Genomic DNA, 19,463 nt, shown 5'->3' with positions numbered 1-19,463 from the left:
ATGCCATTTTTCCATGAAAAAAACTGGAATTTAGAAATATGTATATTCTGAAGCTTATCTATCCAAGAGCCCCAATTTCCTTCTCTCATTTATTGCTATAACTTCATGAAAATAAACTCACAAATGGATCTGCCACTGAAATTTAAAAATTCCTAATCTAACTATCAGAGAAGCACATTTCTAACTAATTTAATTGGGGTCAGTAAAATACCTGAATTCCACAGCGCTTGACTTTCTTAACAGGGAAAGGTTTTTGGCATGTCCTTGGCACTTGAGCCCTTATATGCTAAGCACACTTTGGTAATTATCTTGCAGACAAGCCGTCAATTTCTAAAACCAAGTATTATACACTACAAACATGTAACATGATGAGGATCCCATCCAATAATATATAGGCCCAATTAACTACCTCTAAAATTTAAGTAAAACAGTAAGTCTCATAGCAAGTCCAATAGAACATTGGCTGGGTTTTTTTTTGGTTTTGTTTTTTTAGAACGTTGTTTTTAAAAGTATGTAAAAGTTTGAAAATTACTGAGCTATCCTAATGTGAATTGTGTATTTAAAACCTGGGCTGGGAGTGGTGTAGGAGAGATAATAAGCTGTTTCTTACCAACTTATTTGACTAATTTGATCCCCCTCACTTGATCCCTCTTTTCACTGTAATATTAAATTTAAAGGTCTTCAGTAATATTTTGAGGAGTGTTGATCTAAGTAGTTTATTACTCACATAGGGTGTTTATACAATAAAGTATGGCCAAGCAGACTAAAAGAGAGCAATAACCTTCTCAGAAACACAGTTTTCTTATACCTCACACTTTTCAATTCTCAACAAACTCATGCTTTCTCAAAGATTTCTGAAGATCTGACATCCTCACAGAGCTTTCCCTAAACCAAAAAGTGAGGATGAGTTATTTTTTCCATAATAAGAACTCAGAAATGATGTTTGAATGCAAAAGAACACTCATGTTACCATCAGTACAAAAATATGAAGTAAGTGTACCACACTAAATGCTGTATAAATTACTAATCAAGGACTCTGTATTAACCTCTCAGTTTGATTACAGTATGGTTGAGGATGGCCTAATCGTTGTCAAGCAGATGTACTTTCAATGTGAGATTTTGAAAGGATAACTATTTAAAACATGTTTATAGTACATGCAACCCATTGCCACACAACTAAAAAGAATGCAAATTATTCTCTATATTCACATATAGACGAATGCAAAAACTTATGTACCAGAATGTTTACTGTAGTATTTTTTTTCACAGTAGCCTCAAGTTGGGGTAAGTCCCAAACAGCTTATCCATAGAGACTGGTAAAAAAAAAAATTTACAGTACTTTCTTTTATTGAAATAATATTCAACATTAGAGAGAAAGAGACAAATATATATGGGCTTATAACAGAATAATCTCTGATTTACTTTGTTAAAATAAAAATAGGGACAGAAAAAATATACATATAAAAACTCCCATTTGTGTTTTTTTTAAAAAATAAAAGATGGAGGGTGCTACAGAGATTGATAAATAATAGACATGAAAAATGGTATACTAAAAACTATGGACAGTGATGATCTTGATCCAGAATGGAAGGAAGGGTCATTATTTTTATTACATAACCTTTAAAACTATTTCCACTTTTTATAATGTTATTATTTCATAAGAATATAATAGATCAATAATGAATCTAAGGTGCACAATCCTTTACACTCTAATTTGACCCTTTAATATCTACGTATAGAGGACCAACAGCAACATGTAGCTTCCAGGGAAAGCAAAAGAATTTACTGAAAAGATTTTCGCAGCATAACAGTGATACTGAAATATTTCAATAATTTGCAGCTAAAGATGGCAATCTCTCCTAAACAATCGCTGTCCTTGAACAGCTAAAAGTCTAATGACAGAGCAAAGAAAATATATATTACCTTAGACAGACTTTATAGGATAGGAAGTTGCAATGGAGGTGAAGGTTTTAGAATGACCACTGAGAAGATGACATTTAAGTCACAATCAGAGGGAAGTGAGTAAGCTTGCCATGCAGAGTGAAGGAAAGATAATCCAGTCAGTACCTTGGAACTCCCCAAAGGCTCAGGAACTGGAGAATTTCAGTACTATGAAAGTGTGGGTGAAGGTGAAGTTAAAAATAAGAGGACTGGTTGAACGATAGTTTAGGAAACATTTAGACCCTCCCTCCCATTCCCTTCACCCACTCTACTTAGCAGGTTGGCTGTCCCTCCAACCTACTCACAGAGGAACCGCCCTTCTTACGAAAGGGCAAAACAGAGATGTCGACCGGGGGATACTACAGTTGGAGACAACGTACCACACTGAAGACAGGGAGCTTAAGTAAAAAGGTATATACTAAATATCAAAACGCCCAGTTGTCTTCTGTCTCTACATCCCCAGAATGCTAGCAGCCAAGTCTAAACCCTCCCATTTGGGCTACTGAAGGACTCCTCCAAGGGACTCTAGCTTCCAACAAAAGATCTGACATTGATGGTTCAGATGATTACACACTAAAGACCACAGTCAAAAAGGTCCCTCCATGTACACAGAGCTTCCAATCAGCTGTTTAGTGCCTCAATCATAATAAATAACATATAATATGTTATAATAAGCATGTGAGGAGAAGTGGAAACGAACAGAAAAATGCAGTTTGGAGGAAATAAGAGATCAGAAACTCTTTAAAATACATATTTAATATTATCAAAAAAACAGTGGACAGTGCAGAGTTGTAAAAATGCTGGGCCTAAACCAAGTACATACAGTCTAAATCAGCAGGTGATTGGTTAAAGCCCTTTTTCCTCTCTTCTTTTCTGGTCACTGGCAATCTAAAACAGTAACAGATAAGCTTGGATGTGTCTGGATCATTACCCAGGATTGAGCTACCTCCTTTTAGGAAGAAAGAAACCTAAGGTATTTGATTGCATAGTTTGCAAGCTGCAATTTTATTCAATGGTTGCCCTTCCTTGTTTTTTGTTTTTTGTTTTTGCGATACACGGGCCTCTCACTGTTGCGGCCTCTCCCGTTTGGGAGCACAGCCTCCGGACGCACAGGCTCAGCGGCCATGGCTCACGGGCCCAGCCGCTCCGTGGCATGTGGGATCTTCCCGGACCGGGGCAGGAACCCGTGTCCCCTGCATCGGCAGGTGGACTCTCAACCACTGTGCCACCAGGGAAGCCCTGCCCTTCCTTCTTGAGTCTTCCTTCTAAGATAAAAATGAAATTGTGGCTAAAGTCAAGCTCAGCTAATCTTCGAATCTTTTGCCTTCCTTAACCTTTTATTGTGGCTTCTAATATGAGAATGAAAAGGCCAGTTCTCTCATTTTAGTGATTGATTAAATTCTTTTAGCAAAAGCCATTCACATTTGTGCTTCTAAGTTTTCATGTAACCTACTGTCCATCTGACCATGAGACATGCTAGCCTCCTTTTATGTATCAACTCGTGGATGCTGTTTTCTTTAAAGAGACCCCATGACAGTTTCATTCAAGAACGCAAGAGAGTCATCTTGAATGGCTGTTTATTACTGGAAAGGGTACAAAATAAATTTCAAAATAAATGAGATCACAATAAACGCATTTGAAGCTATAATAAAAACCTTGTGATAATGTTAGATTAAATGTATTTTCATTATCTAATCTTGAGGCTGGGTAAACGATACACCATCTACTCAGACTTGGACATAAATGAAACAAAGCTGGCAGAGATCTGATTCAGACAAGAAGAAATTACGCTGGTATATAGGAGTGAGGCGGGTAAAATCCGTAAAATATGATGGGTATTTTCTCAGCCAGTGTTTGTCCCTGGCTGCTGTCGTCTACAACACTGGGGGTTTTCCTGGTGTGTCAGGAGGAGTAAGCGGGGATGCCTCTTCTCTCTTAAGTGTGATGATGGGGTAGAAACACCTATTTTCTAATGGAATCCTCACCACTACTCACCATAACTTAATAATCTCATTTTCAACTACACAGCAGATGTTTCTGAAATTAACTGGTAAATGAATGAATAAAATATAGTCAACATCAGACTATTCTGAAAGAACTATCAGAAGCTCTGGCTAACACAATGATACTATGCTTTGTTAGAAGAAAAAGGGCACAGGCCACAGCAATGTTCTTAAGGCTACATTCAATTTAAAATACAAACTTTTACTAAGCACCTACCACCAAGGGCAGTGCTGCAGGTACAGAGGAAAAAGAGACCTGGTTCCTGATATCAAGTAGCTCACATCAGAAAAGATAAACATGTAAGCAATTAACCATAATATGACAATGTCAGAATCGAGGAGTATGAACAAAGTATTATGGTAAAACAAATATTCATTTAGTTTGGGGAAGGATCACTATGTTAGAGGGAAGATGTGGGAAGTTGGAAGAATGAGTAGAGGTTTAAAAACAGAGGAATTAAAAGCATTTTAAGACTTCCCTGGTGGCGCAGTGGTTAAGAATCCGCCTGCCAATGCAGGAGACACGGGTTCGAGCCATGGTCCGGGAAGATCCCACATGCCGCGGAGCAACTAAGCCCACGTGCCACGACTACTGAGCCTGTGCTCTAGAGCCCACGGGCCACAACTACTGAAGCCCGCGCACCTACAGCCCGTGCTCCGCAACAAGAGAAGCCACTGCAATGAGAAGCCCGCGCACCACAAAGAAGAGTAGCCCCCGCTCACCACACTAGAGAAAGCCCACGTGCAAAAACGAAGACCCAACGCAGCCAATAATAAATAAATAAACGACATAAAAATAAAATGACACTTAGAACAAAAAAGCATTTTAGATTGAGAGAAAAATAAAAAATACATCAGAACAACAGAATATATAGAGGATACTTTTTTTTTTTTTTTTTTTGCGGTACGCGGGCCTCCCACTGTTGTGGCCTCTCTCGTTGCAGAGCACAGGCTCCGGACGTGCAGGCTCAGCGGCCATGGCTCACGGGCCCAGCCGCTCCGCGGCATGCGGGATCTTCCCGGACCAGGGCACGAACCCGCGTCCCCTGCATCGGCAGGCGGACTCTCAACCACTGCGCCACCAGGGAAGCCCTAGAGGATACTTTTAAGTGTCACAGCACACATCAGAATAGGAGAATCATGAGACATTACACAAACTGTAACTAGACTGTGAAGAGGCTGAAATGACTCACCAAGAACTTTAATTTAATCCATAGCAATGAAAAGGAAGCAAGATTTCTAAAGCAGAAAGGCAATAATATTTGTATTTTAGATGAGGAAAAGTCTGGTGAGAACAAGGAAAATGGGAAGGAAGTGGACCACTTCTTGACTGCGTAGAAGGCTAATGCAATGGCCTAATATGACAGAACTTGGCCCTCAGCTAGGACAGTAACAATGGCATTGGGAGAAAAAGGAAGGAGAAAGATGGAAAATCACCATATTATAGACTCATTCAAATTAGGAAGTTTCACTCGTATTTTAACTGTTTTACTCTGAAGACTTTCACATTTCAAAATTAAAATTCCTTTAAGAATATAAAATATTTTAGAGCTCTTAGGACCATAGCACATGGTGCTGTTTAAAAATATTTTATAAAATAGGTAAGTTTTAAATATGTGCTGTGTAAGTTGCAAATTGCTGAAGCCAGCTGATTGCTGAGGGTTCATTATACTATAATCTCTACTTTTATCTAAGTTTAAAAATTTTAATAAACATTTTTTCAGGCTTATTGAGATATAAGTAATAAATAAAAGTGTAATATATTTAAAGTATACAATGCGATATATACATATATACTGTGAAAGGATTCCCACCTTCAAGTTAATTAAAACATCTATCACCTCACATATTCACTTTTTCCTTTCTTTCTTTCTTTTTGGTTTTTTTTTTTTGGTGAGAACACTTAAGTTCTACTTTCTTGGCAAATTTCAGTTATACAATATAGTATTATCAACCACAGTCACCACGCTCCATAAACTTTTTCTAATGTATTTTTTAAAAAGTGGTTCCCTTTCTGACTGTACGTTATTTAAGTAGGTTAGTGTAGCGATCTATCATGTAATTCATAGACCATGGATGAAGAAAATAACATTTTATAGAGTAACTACATTTCTAATCAAGTCTTATAATCATTAATTCATATCTATAGACTCTTGTAATCCTAATTTCTAAAACAAAATTTTATATTTTATACATGCTGTAAAATATATATACATTGGTATAAAAACATTAATTTGATATGCAGAAAGTAATCGTGGAATGACTTAAATTGAATATAGTGAGATGCACAGCTTTAAAATATACATTTTGGTTAATGACCTTTTACCTATTATTATTTATTAAACCTCAAATACATTATTTCATAGGTGCTTTCTTCAGAGTAGTTTCCTCTATTTAATGATCAGAAAGAAACTCGAGGCATGCATGTACCCACACACATACCATCATATTATGAGCAATGCTAAGTCCTACTTCACTAAGAAAATTAAGAACCTATGATACTTCCTCAACTTCCCTTCTTTCTTAGGTCATCATTATTCTCTTTTCCGTTCCTTTCCTCCCTTCCTTCTGAGGAAGGACAGCAGATTGAGTTAAGCCTAACTCTTCACTCTGCTGTTTATTGGCTTTGGGCTTCAGACGAGTAACAAACCCTCTGAGTCTCAAAGTGGCAGTGAAGACCTATCGCTAATCCAGTTGTGTAAGGAATAAATAAATTTTAGCTATTACATCCTCTACCTCCATCTTCATTATCATCACCGTACTTCTAACCTACCAGCGTGATCTTGATACATCCCATATCCATTCCCTTCAAACCCAAAGAGTTGCTTCCTAAAGTTATATCATCCTGCTAAAACTGTTCTCAGGCTGTTTAATTTCCAAGTCCAATACGCTCTTCCTCAGTGTTCACTGTGTTCTGCCTCTCTATATTATTTGAAAATAATAATGCTATTCTATACTCTCTTCCCTTGATATTATCATGTGCTCTTTTAGCTTTATCACCCTCATGTAGATGATGCCAAAATCTATATTTCTTGTGAGTTCCCAAAAGGAATCTCCAGCTACCAATCAAATAGTTCCACATGGTTTAGATCGCTAGTAGCTCAAGCTTAACATACACAAAGGAAAAATTATCTTAATCACCTTTACTACCCCAATAATATGCCTGTTTTCTTTACCTGAGTAAATACACTACCATCTTTTCTAACACTTCAAAAAATCTTTAACCCTTCACTCTCACTCAAAACACCTACTCCTAATTATGTGTCAAGTTCTACTGATTCTGCTTGTGTTGTTTATCTCACTTTTTTCTGCAACCACTTCTCCACTGTTAATGCCCTAGTTCCCTAGCTCTTTTCATTCCAGCCTGAATTATATACAATAACTAAACAGTCTTTGCCTTTCATCTGTTCTCCCTCTTACTGCCCAACCACCGTATTATCTATCATAATAGCCACCACAATTCGTTAGAATCCAACCCAGACATTTGTTTTTGGTCTTTTTCTTCCTTCGTCACCATAAGCTCGACTCACACAGAGCTCCTCACATTCTTTAAGTATCCTCGTGTACTGTAAGTTCAAAGCTGTTTACATGTTCATTATAAGTCTGGCTACTGTCACATCATTAACTCACAGAATGTTTTAGGTTTTCTCTTATGTTTTATCTGTCTCAACAATTCCCATTGGTGAAATCCATTTTTGTTCTTTGGTGACCTGCAGTAACTTATCAAAGTGGGTTCTAGAGTCATTACAGCTTTTTAGATCATCACTTTACTACTGGCCTACCCCTTAATTTTTTTTGAAGACTTTATTTTTGAGAGCAGTTTTAGGTTCACAGCGAAACTGAGTGAAAGGATAGACTTCCCATATTCCCCTGTGCCCTTACACGCATAGCCCCCGCCATTATCAACATTCCACGCCAGAGGGGTGCATTTGTTATAACAGATGAACCTACACTGACACAGCCTAATCATCCAAAGTCTACAGATTGCACTACAGTTCACAACGGGTGTTGCATATTCTATGGGTTTGGACAAATGTATAATGACATGTATCCACCATTATAATATCATACAGAATATATTCATTGTCCTAAAAATCCTCTGTGTCTGCCTATTCATCCCACCCCTACCCCTGCCCAACCCCTGGCAACCACTGATCTTTTACTGTCTCCACAGCTTTGCCTTTTCTAGAATGTCATACAGTTGGAATTATACAGTACGTACCCTTTTCAGATTGGCTTCCTTTAATATTTTTTCAAGTATATTATTTTCTTTGGAAAATTTGTAATATAATGGTTAATGCAAGTCAAGAAAATATTGGATTTATAGGTCAGCTCTACTCACCAAGGGTTCAGCCATTACAACTTCAATTTTCTTTTCAGCTTGAACAGCAAATTCTGCAAAGAGGCTCTTGATGACATATTCACCAGGCTTGACATCTGGGTCAATCGTAATGCTTGACATGATGATATTCTTTTTCCCCAAAGTGGAATGAAAGTTGGAAGAAGTGCAGTACTTATTCACTTTGCTGACTTGTGCTGAAGCTAAAAATAAAAGAAACAAAAGAACTCTACTTTAATAATCAACTCAATTAGGCCAACCATAACCACCCTATTTAATATGTATCCTCCCCCTAAATCCCATCCAGATCTCCCAATCTGTATTACCAGACTCTATTTTTGTCTATTACACTTGTCACCTTCTAACATACTGCCCAACGTAACTATAATTTAGTTATATATTACGTTTACTATGTACTCTTTTTCTCCCTACCCTACCGTTGTAAATGCTATTAGAACAAAGATCCTCTTCTGTCTTTTCTGTTCACTGATGAATCCCAGGAGCCTAGAACAGTGCCTGGTATATATACTAGGTATACAATAAATATGTATTGAATGAACAAATGAATTCTAAACAAAGTTATGTGCAATGAAGGAAATAAAACATGACTCATAGGACTTTTCTTTGAATCATTCAAAGGAGAGATAGGGATGATATCAACTGTGCCTGGCAAACAGGGCTTCGCATCAAGTGTGGCACAAAGAGAGCACACACCACTGCTTGCCGTTTATCTTCACCTGTTCTGTTCCTTTGACTACCTGGGCAGTCTACCTGGCTTTTATCTACAGTTTATCCAGTCACCTCGATCTTCCAGGCTGTTGTATATTATAGACCCTCCCATTCTTTAACCTCAGCTTGTGACATCCCTTTGGCCTGGAATATTCACAGAGAACCTCCAAGAATGTGCTCCTCTCCCTCAGGCTGATCTCTAGATACTACCCTTTCAATATGCTGTCCTATAAATAACTCCCTCCTTGAAACAGGAAGCAGAACACAGTTTTTCAAAGACTGAATTTCTGCTTACGTGTATGTGTGTATATAACCACAGGACAATAAATTTAATCTAAATAAACACACTCCCAACTTATAAGGAATTGTTCCGTCAACTTAAAAAAAAAAAAGAAAACCCTACTCTACCAAACATAGTATGTGTCAAGATATCTAAAGGTAACTGTGATAACACCCAAAGAAAATTCTAGAAAGCAATATAAAGTCAGGTTATGGCAGTCACTTCAGAAAAAATAATTTGCAAATTTAAGAAAAATAAATATTTTTGAAAGACTGAACTTCCGGGAGTTCCCTGGCAGTCCGGTGGTTAGGACTCCACACTTTCACAGCTGAGGGCCCGGGTTCAATCCCTGGTCGGGGAGCTAAGACCCCACAAGCTGTGCGGTGTAGCCAGGGGGAAAAAAAAAGACTGAACTTCCAAATACCAAAGAATGGCTTACTTTCATGTCCTATTCATTATCTTCATTTACTTACTTATTTTTTATAGAACAGAATATTTTCCTCCAAGGTTAAGATTAGAAGTTAGTCATACATGATGCTTAAATATTTAAAATAATAATCTAAAGAATGTTATAAACTGTTAATATTGCATCTAAAATAAATATCTTTGTATCACATAAAATTAAAATATAATATGTAATGTATTCTAGAACTAAAATTATATAATAACAATTCAAAACAAAAATTCACAGTCCTTTGAACACAGTGCACACTATTTATTTTAAACAATGACTTGTTTGTTTACTCTGTTTCATGATCCAACACTGTGTATTATAAAGGAGAGAATGTGTTAACAAACGTCATTGTGGGGAAAGGAGATCTTAAATTTTAAAAATTTATTCTGAGTCATTAAGAATATTCTATATTTTATATCCACACATGTTGAATAACTCTTGGGAATCATAAAATAGTGAAAAAGCCTACCCAGATAGTTTCTAGAATTTTAATTTACATTTTAGAAATAAAAATGAGGATGAAACACTTTTAAGATTTTGACTTATGGCAGCAGATACAAAATATATATTTTAATTAAGATTCATAAGATCATAAGAGAGTTACAAAGTTTCTTTGGCTTTAACTTTACAATAAACGTTTTAAACAAGAAGCTATGACAGACTTTGGCACTTGAATTCTAGACTCTGATGAAGTATAATCTTAATAACATTGTAACCTTTAAAGTCTCCTCAAAAAGAAAAAACTTTAGTTAAAATGACCTCTCAAAAACTCACCCTTACTGTCTTCTACTTCCTAAAAAATCATAAACATAAATTAAGCATAAACAAATATTCCTACATATCATAATTGCATATTTTAAGAAATTTGCCAATACAGCCAAAAGTTTTAGGGAAACCAGTATTTATCTTCCAGATAAAGGTTTATCTTCCAAAGACCTGCATTATCTTCCAAAATAAAAATACTTCAATTTTTTAAAAAATCAAATTTTAACGAAAATTACTTATTAAGAGTTAATCACTTTTACCTCCATCCACAAAGCTCTAATGAAATCAGTTAAAAAAGACCCACACCCCCAAACTGAAAACTGGACAAAGGACATGAAGAAACAAGCTACAAAAGATATAACAGAAGAAGCCAGTAACCATGAAAATAATATTTAACCTCACTAATATTTTAAAAATAAATAAAAATTAAATAATACTTTTCATTTATCAAAGTGGTTTCCCCAAATTGTGTATTTCATTATAATGTTCAGCTTTGGTGAAGATATGTGATTTTTTCTCATATTCTGCTAAGAGTTAAGAAAAAGGGATGGTCACTCTAAGCAGGGTAAGAATGCTAGTTTACACATAACTAGATTAACCTGATGTCACCAGACTGCTTGAGTTAAATATTTTATGAGGTTAAACAATCCTATTTCTCTACATGCTATTAAAATTTTTTGAAAATTTTATATAAGCCTATGGGAGAATAAAGACATAAATGTTAGAGTGTTAACTCTAAACACAATTCAGGCATTGAATTACAAGTTGTAAAAACCCAATGTCAGATTAAACATCCTTGGAATATAAATCTATAAAACTCTGATAATAATAAGAATAAAGTAAGACCTGAATAATTAACATATAAAATTAAGATAAAATATAAAAATTAACCTAGCATGTATACTCTTTCTCTTAGATAAGGTGCAAATAAAACATAAATACAGTATTTTTAGACAGCTAACTCTCTATATAGCACTGTTCTTAGCATGTTTCATTTAAAAATTACCTTTTTCATGCTCATAAGACTCCTATACCTTTATAAGATAAACTGAACTTCAATGAAGGAGAACAGACAAGGGAGAAGAGACACAAAAACCCTAAGCTGATACATGTTTGGTTTCATTACTTTACAGCAGCGGTTCTCAGTGTTTTCTAGCTCTATTATATTCTTATGCACAACACTAAACAGTAACATCCCCCAAAATGCACAGTGACTCAGTGACTGAGGTGTTTTAGATAAGGATGAGTAGGGGAGGGTGGATGTAGTTTTAAAAAGACCCCAGTGGAGTCTATGAAAGCTGCCTGCAGTACCCTCACCCCCAAAAACAGGTCTTTAGGGATAAAAAATTACTACTTTGTGGTCATAATCTTATATATACATGCATATTACACACATATTTACGAAGAGATTTATATAATACAGAAAAGTAACAAAATACCACACAATTGCTTACTTATTATAATTATTTACTTATATTGGTTAGTAGTAAACATGTTGATGACAACCTAAGAAAGAAAAGGTATAAGGTAAATGGCCTTTGAACAAGACCAAAAGTCAAAAATATCTCTTATTTTAAAAGGCAAAAGCAAAATTCTTAGTTTAAAAAGCAAGCCTATCCCAGCAAGTTATTTTGTGGCTATCAACAAACCGATTCTGAAGTTTATATAAAGAGGCAAATGACCCAGGATAGCCAACACAATATTGAAGAACAAGAAAGTTGGAGGACTGACACTACCCGACTTCAGAACTTACTTTAATGCTACAGTAAACAAGATAGTATGGTGCTAGTGAAAGAATACATAAATAGATCAGTGGAATAGAATAGAGAGCCCAGGAACAGACTCACAAAGACAGAGTCAAGTGAAACTAATCTTTGACAAAGAAGCAAAGGCTATCAATGGAAAAAGACTTTTCAACAAATGGTGTTGGAATGACTGGACATCCACATGCCCCCACCCCAAAAATCTAGACACAGAACCTACATCTTTTACAAAAACTAACTCGAAATGGATCATAGGTCATAGATCGAAATGTAAAATGCAAAACTATAAAATTCCCAGACTATAAGAAGGAGAAAATCTAACAGTTCTTGGGTTTAGCTATGACTTTATTAGATACAACACTAAAAGCACAACCCATGAAAGAAAAATTGATAAACTGAGCTGTATTAAAATTACTAACTTCAGCTCTGCAAAAGATACTGTTAAGAGAATGAAAAGACACAGACTGGGAGAAAACCTTTGCAAAACACATATCCGGTAAACTGTTATCCAAACTATATAACAATTCTTAAAATGCACTTAGAAGATAAACAATCCAATTAAAAAATGGGCAAAACATCTGAATAGACCCCTCACCAAAGAAGACATACAGATGACAAGTAAGCATATGAAAAGATGCTCCACATCATACGTCTTCAGAGAAATGCAAGTTAAGACAACAATGAGATACCACTGTGGATGGAAAATGTCATCTGCCATATCAGTAAACAAAGGGTGCTGCCAACGTCAAGCCATTAGCCACTGCAGCCCCCCCAACATGCACTCTGAGGATGGAGAAAAACAGGATACTGGCCCTAGACAGTTAAGGTGCATATCAAAGGAATGATTTCAATGAGCCCAGACTCTTGCATCTTTCTATGTGCTAATGAATTTAGCACACAGGAAAGTGCTAAATTCACTAACATGAGATGTCTGGGTTTTTTAAATTAACAGTAATCTTTTGATGTTCCAACGACCTGGTTTTTTGTTGCAAAAATTCCTATGTATCCTAGCTCCTCCTTTACCTCTCAGGAGCAGTCCCTCAGAGCTATCTTAGAGGCTGCGTCCTAGGCCGAAGTCCTCAGCACACACAATTCTCAACTTTTAGGTTGTGCTTTTTTTTTTTTTTTTTTTCAGTTAACACCACTACACAACTATTACAATGATCAAAATCTATAACACTGACAAAAACAAATGCTGGTGAGGATGTGGAACAACAGGAACTCTCAGTCACCACTGGTGAAAATGTAAAAGGGAAGGCAGTTTGAAGGTTTCTTACAAAACTAAATATATTCTTACCACACAACACAGCAACTGTGCTCTTTGGTATTTCCCCAAAGGAGTTGAAAACATATACACACAAAAACCTGCACACGGATGTTTTTAGCAGCTTTATTCATAATTGCCAAAACTTAGAACCAATCAAGATGTCCTTCAGTAGGTGAATGGATAAACGAACTGTGGTACATCGGACAATGTAGTATTATTCAGTGCTAAAACGAAATGAATTATATAGCCATGAAAAGACTTGGAGGAAACTTAAATGCATGTTACTAAGTAAAATAAGCCAATCTGAAAAGGCTACATATTGTGTGATTCCAACTATTTGACATTCCAGAAAAGGCAAAACTATGAAGACAATAAAAAGATGAGTGACTGCCAGGGGTTGGAGGGAGGGAAGGATACATAGGTGGAACACAGAGGTTTTTTAGGGGCACAGTACTATTCTGTATGACGCTGTAATGATGGATGCATGCCATTATACATTTGTCAAGACCCATAGAATGCACCACACCAAGACTGATATTGTAAACTATGGACTTTGGGTGATTATGATATGTCTATGTAGGTTCATCAATTGTAACAAATGTATCACATTAACGTAAAATATCAATAGTAGGGGAAATGGGCAGGGCTGGGAGGGGTGGGTAGCAAAAGCGGGTACATGGGAACTCTCTGTACTTTCTGTTCAAATTTCTGTAAACTTGAAACTGCTCTTCACAAAAAAAAAAAGTCTAATATTTTTTTAAAAAAGAAAGAAAAGCCTACTCTATTCCTGTCAGCCAGAACCAAAGGTGCCTGAGAAGAGTCACAATAAACAGCAGACCAGGCCAAAGCTTAAAACAATAATGTACTTGGACCAAGAGAAGAAACAGTTTACTAAGTCAATTACAATAAAATGTCAAAAACACAAATCAGGTTATATGGTAGACAAATTGAACGCAGAAACAAAGATAGCAAAATCAGATTAGGGAATGAAAGAAAACTTCAACTTCTGGGGAGGCCAGGTGGATTGGTGTATCTTTCAACCAACCATCCAAAGCAAAACTGTACATTTGAAAGCAACTGTTTCTGAAGAGAAGAAAAGAAATGTGCACGCTGTACATATTGAGAGGTACAATAAGAAAGCATTGTTTGATGGGTTCAGCGCACAAACACAATTTGCTATATAAGGCAAGGTATACCTCAAAATTCCTTCATGAATGAAGGAATCTCAAACCGGACACCATTCACTTCTTATGGAAACAAAACATTATTTAATATTTATTAAGATATTTTGCATATTATCTTATTTTATGCTAACAAACCAAATCTTATTTCAAGCGATAAGCTGGTAAACGCCTCTTTTTTAAAAAAAAAAAATTGTGTCCTGATTTGCAGCATTTGCTAATTTCCATCATGGAAATACTCCCATCATGGCTGATTTCAAGCCGCCGATAATTTAACAACCAGATGGTAAAATTCCTGGCAGGAACCAGGTGCAAAACACCACATCAAGTTACTGTTCATGTATGACAAGGAAACTGACTTCTAATTAAAGTCGATTGTCCCATCTGAATGGAATGTGAACTTAGGTTCTCAGTTTAAGAACTTTCAGATCAGTGGCTTTATTTCCTCCACAACTGCCAGATTTTGATATATCATTTTTTCTTCCTTAAACGTCTATATTATTAACATACTCTTTGCTTAGAATAACTATTTGCCAAATCAAGTACTTCTGTTGCTCTTCAAATTCATTTATATAAAATGGGCTAAAAAGAAAAAGCGTCCCCACTTTGATCAGATATATATTTACCTTTATTTTCTTTTAACTCTCTTTTAGTTATATTCACTCCATTTAAATCTGTCTTGGGGTGTTATACGACAAAAATTTAAAAATTCTTCCTCAACATTTAATCAGTTCTTCTCAGTACCTTTACTAAAATTTTGTCACTGATTTTATTATCATAAACTAAATTCATACTCAAATATGCTTCCTATTCGCTCATTAACAATCAGTTTTTGTATCAGTACCATTCTTTTAATCATTGTAACTTTTCATAATAGTGTTTATCATCTGTTGGCACAAATACTCCTGGTGTACTCATTATCTTCAGGAATTTCTCACCTATTGTCACTTATACTTCCAAGCTTATGCATACTTTCACAAAATAATTAGAAGAAAATTGACATCTTAATTAAGACGTCTTATCTAGAACCTGGCATACCCTCACTAATTTGTCTTCTTTCATGTACCCAAAGGAAAATGTATACTTTCCTTCATAGGGGAATCTCTTTAATTCTTATTAATTGTCTTCCTAAATACTTTAAGTGTCTATTCTATGTGAATGAAATCATTTTCCTCACTACTCAGTCCAACTTTTTTTGCTTCTGGATGAATTTCAATGGATAGAAAAATTAAGACTTTTGCTTGTTCTTTGGACAGCTGTTCCTAAAATGTTTATTTATCCTAGGCTAAACTATTCCCATTGAAAACAATTTCTAAACATAGAAGTCCTATGACATCTTTGGCACATTACCAATGTTTTTTACTTGTAATCTACTACAGAAATATCGCTTATTATAAAGCTGAAGAAAAATGACCTATCATCTAAATAATCCATTATTCACTCAGCCAGAGTCTCCCTGAGGTTATTATTTTCCTGTAGTCTTTTGAACCTTCAGAAGCTCGCCTAAGAAACTCTTCTAAAAATTTAGAAATAATGTGGTATTTTTAAAATATGCATGGACCTAGGAGTCAGAAGACAAGAGCCCTGGACTTGGCTACTGAATATCATTATAATCTTGGTCAAAACATTTAACCTCTCTAAGCTCTGCTTCCCCACCAGAAAATGAACGAGTTGAGTTATCTCTCAACTGTGGGTATGGTATCAGAAGCAACAAAAAAGTTGTTTTCATTTATATTCTCCACTCTTCTGCCCATAAAAATATTCACTGCCAGTGAAAAACCTATTGTGGCAAAATCTTCTCCTCTGGCCAGACATGAACCAGGGCCTCACCACAGGATAGCCCTAAAGTGAAAATATGAACACCAGAATCCTGCAGCAAACATACCCAGTTGTTTCATCCAGCAAACATACCTAGACCCAGGGCTTGGCAGAGGTAAATAACTGCATATGGTTGTGCAGCCATTTTTCTTAGACTTCCAAGAAGACGAGCAGAATCTAAATAGGTGGGCTGAGTCCTCTATATCCCTGAGGCTGATATGACTTAAACAAACCAAGAACAAAGGGGCTTCCTCTTAATATCTTAATTGATAGCTAACTAAGGCTCACAGAGACTGAGCCTGCTTTCCCTTCCATCACTCTTGGGATTATACTTTAAAATAGTACTGTAGCTGTATGGCTCACACACTTAATTAGCTGACAAAGAAATACAACTGCACACCTACTGGTATCCAGCAGCCAGAGACAAAGGAAACAAATAAAATATTTACCATTCACCAGCAGCAAATATTATTATAGGTTTCAAAACACCAAATCTATTTCAATTAAAACAAATTAAACAAAGATGCTGATTCTTGCTTTATTATTCAACACCATCCTGAAGGTTATGGGATGATATAAGTAAATGCAATAATACAAGAAAATGAAATCATTGTTATAAATATTGAAAAAGAAGACATGAAGTTTCTTTATTAACTAGCAATTATGTAGGAATGAAAATCGATAAAAACCTATTCACAAATATAAATAGGTAGGGATACATTTAATAAAAAAGCATAGGATTTATATAAAAGAAAATTCAAGAACTTCTTAAAGAACATAAAAAGAAGACATGAACAAAGGTAAGGACATACTTATAGATAAAAGCATTTGTTATTATGTGTCAATTCTCACAAAATTAATATATTAATTAGTACAATTCCAATTAAGATTTCAGTACTATTTTGTTTAGGTTGTATTGGATAAAATTATCTTAGAATATACTAGGAGGAATAAATACCTAAGAACAGCTAAAAAAATTATTTAAAAAGAATATAAACACTAGTCTCTAAATCAGAAGATAATATAACTATAATCAGAACAGATTATAACTATAATCAAAACATATATCAAAATATAACATAAAATGTTGAACATCACTAATCACCAGGGAAATGCAAATCAAAATCACACTGAGATACCATCTTACACCTGTCAGAATGGCTATCATCAAAAAGACCACAAATAACAAATGTTGGCAAGGATGTGGAGAAAAGGGAACCCTTGTACACTGTTGGTGGGAATGTAAATTGGTGCAGCCACTGTGGAAAACAATATGGAGGTTTCTCAAAAATCTAAAAATAGAACTACCATATGACCAAGCAATTCCACTCCTGGGTATATATCTGAAAAAAGCAAAAACACTAATTCAAAAAGATACGTGCACCCCAATGTTCACAGCAGCATTGATAACAATTGCCAAAACATGGAAGCAACCTAAGTGTCCATCAACAGATGAACAGATAAAGAAGATATGGTATATATATATATATACATGTATGTATGTAAGTATTTGTATACGGAATACTACTCACCCATAAAAAACAATGAAATTTTGCCATTTGCAACAACATGGATGGACCTGGAGGACGTTATGCTAGGAAAAGTAAATCAGACAGAGAAAGACAAATACTGTATGATATTACTTATATGTGGAATCTAAAATACAACTAACTAGTGAAAATAACAAAAAAAAAGCAGACTCACAGATATAGAGAGCAAACTAGTGGCTACCAGTGTGAAGAGGGAAGGGGAGAGGGGCAATATAGTGATAGGGGATTAAGAGGTACAAACTATTACATATAAATAAGCTACAAAAATACAATGTACAACACAGGGAATATAGCCAATATTTTGTGACTATAGAGTACAACCTTTAAAAATTGTGAATCACTATATTGTACACCTGTAACTTATGTAATATTGTACATCAAATATACTTCAATTAATAAAAACTTAGTAAAATGGGTAAATATATATATATATATAATGACTATATCAGAACACAATGTAAAAGTAATCAACTTAGAGAATATTAAGTACAGATAAATAGATTAATATAAAAGATTAGAGAACCTCCCAAAAATCTCAGAGTAAGAATTCAACATAGGCAAAATTAGAGGGGAGGGAATGATTTATTTAGTAATAATGTTGGACTATATTCCTACTCATCTGCAGAAAAATAAACATAATATATTCAAAAACCAAATTCCAGATGGATATGAAGTAAAAATGTTTTAAAGTCTTAGAAAAAAAAATTCAAAGTCAACATGTATAATCCAGGAGAGAGGAGACTTTTAGCCAAGATAGAACACCCAAAATTATTAAAAAATAAAAAAAAGAGAGAAAGAAAAAGATGAATGTACTCAACCAAATAAAATTTTTAAATATTTATAAGGCAAATGATACCATAAACAAGAAAGGACAAAGTCGGGGAAAAAACAGAACGCAGATGACAGAAAATATAAAATATTCAAAGAGCTCTTACAAATTTATAAAAAAAGACAACACAACAGAGAAAAAACTAGCAAAAGACATAATTAGACAGTTCACATAAGAACCAATCTAAGAAGACAACAAACATATGAAAAAATATTCAAACTTTGTAATGCCCAGAAAATGAAAATCACACTAGCAGTGAGCTTTCATTTTATACACAAATGTTAAATTTGTGCCAAATATTAAAAAGAATAATTGGATCTACTGCTGGCAAGGTATAGGGAAATTAACACTTAGCACACTGCTGATGGAAATGTCATGTCCACCTAACTACAATCCAGTAGGGTGGACAAAAGGATGAGTATTCTGGCCCCTAGAGCAGAGCATGACACATATAAATTTCTTAGATCTTTAGGCTCTTCCACGCAACTTCCTGATTACAATTTAGCTTTTATGACCTACCTCACAGGAGAGCAAAGAATGGTCT

At 35.2% G+C, this 19,463-nt stretch overlaps 1 protein-coding gene across 9 annotated transcripts in view; it reads right to left on the bottom strand.

Moving 5' to 3' along the window:
• Nucleotides 1-19,463, bottom strand: part of FRYL (FRY like transcription coactivator) — a 244,559-nt gene that overhangs the window by 128,070 nt on the left and 97,026 nt on the right. For all 9 annotated transcript variants that reach the window (XM_004268286.3, XM_033425475.2, XM_033425476.2 and 6 more), the window contains one exon: nucleotides 8,287-8,486. In XM_004268286.3, the coding sequence (XP_004268334.1) occupies nucleotides 8,287-8,406 (120 nt within the window). In that variant the 5' untranslated portion in view covers nucleotides 8,407-8,486. The remainder of the gene's footprint in view (nucleotides 1-8,286; nucleotides 8,487-19,463) is intronic.

Source organism: Orcinus orca, chromosome 4 (genome assembly GCF_937001465.1).
Source record: "Orcinus orca chromosome 4, mOrcOrc1.1, whole genome shotgun sequence".
Classification (NCBI taxonomy): domain Eukaryota; kingdom Metazoa; phylum Chordata; class Mammalia; order Artiodactyla; family Delphinidae; genus Orcinus; species Orcinus orca.
The sequence above is the reverse complement of the archived record's forward strand: the minus strand, read 5'-3'. Positions and strand labels throughout refer to the sequence as shown.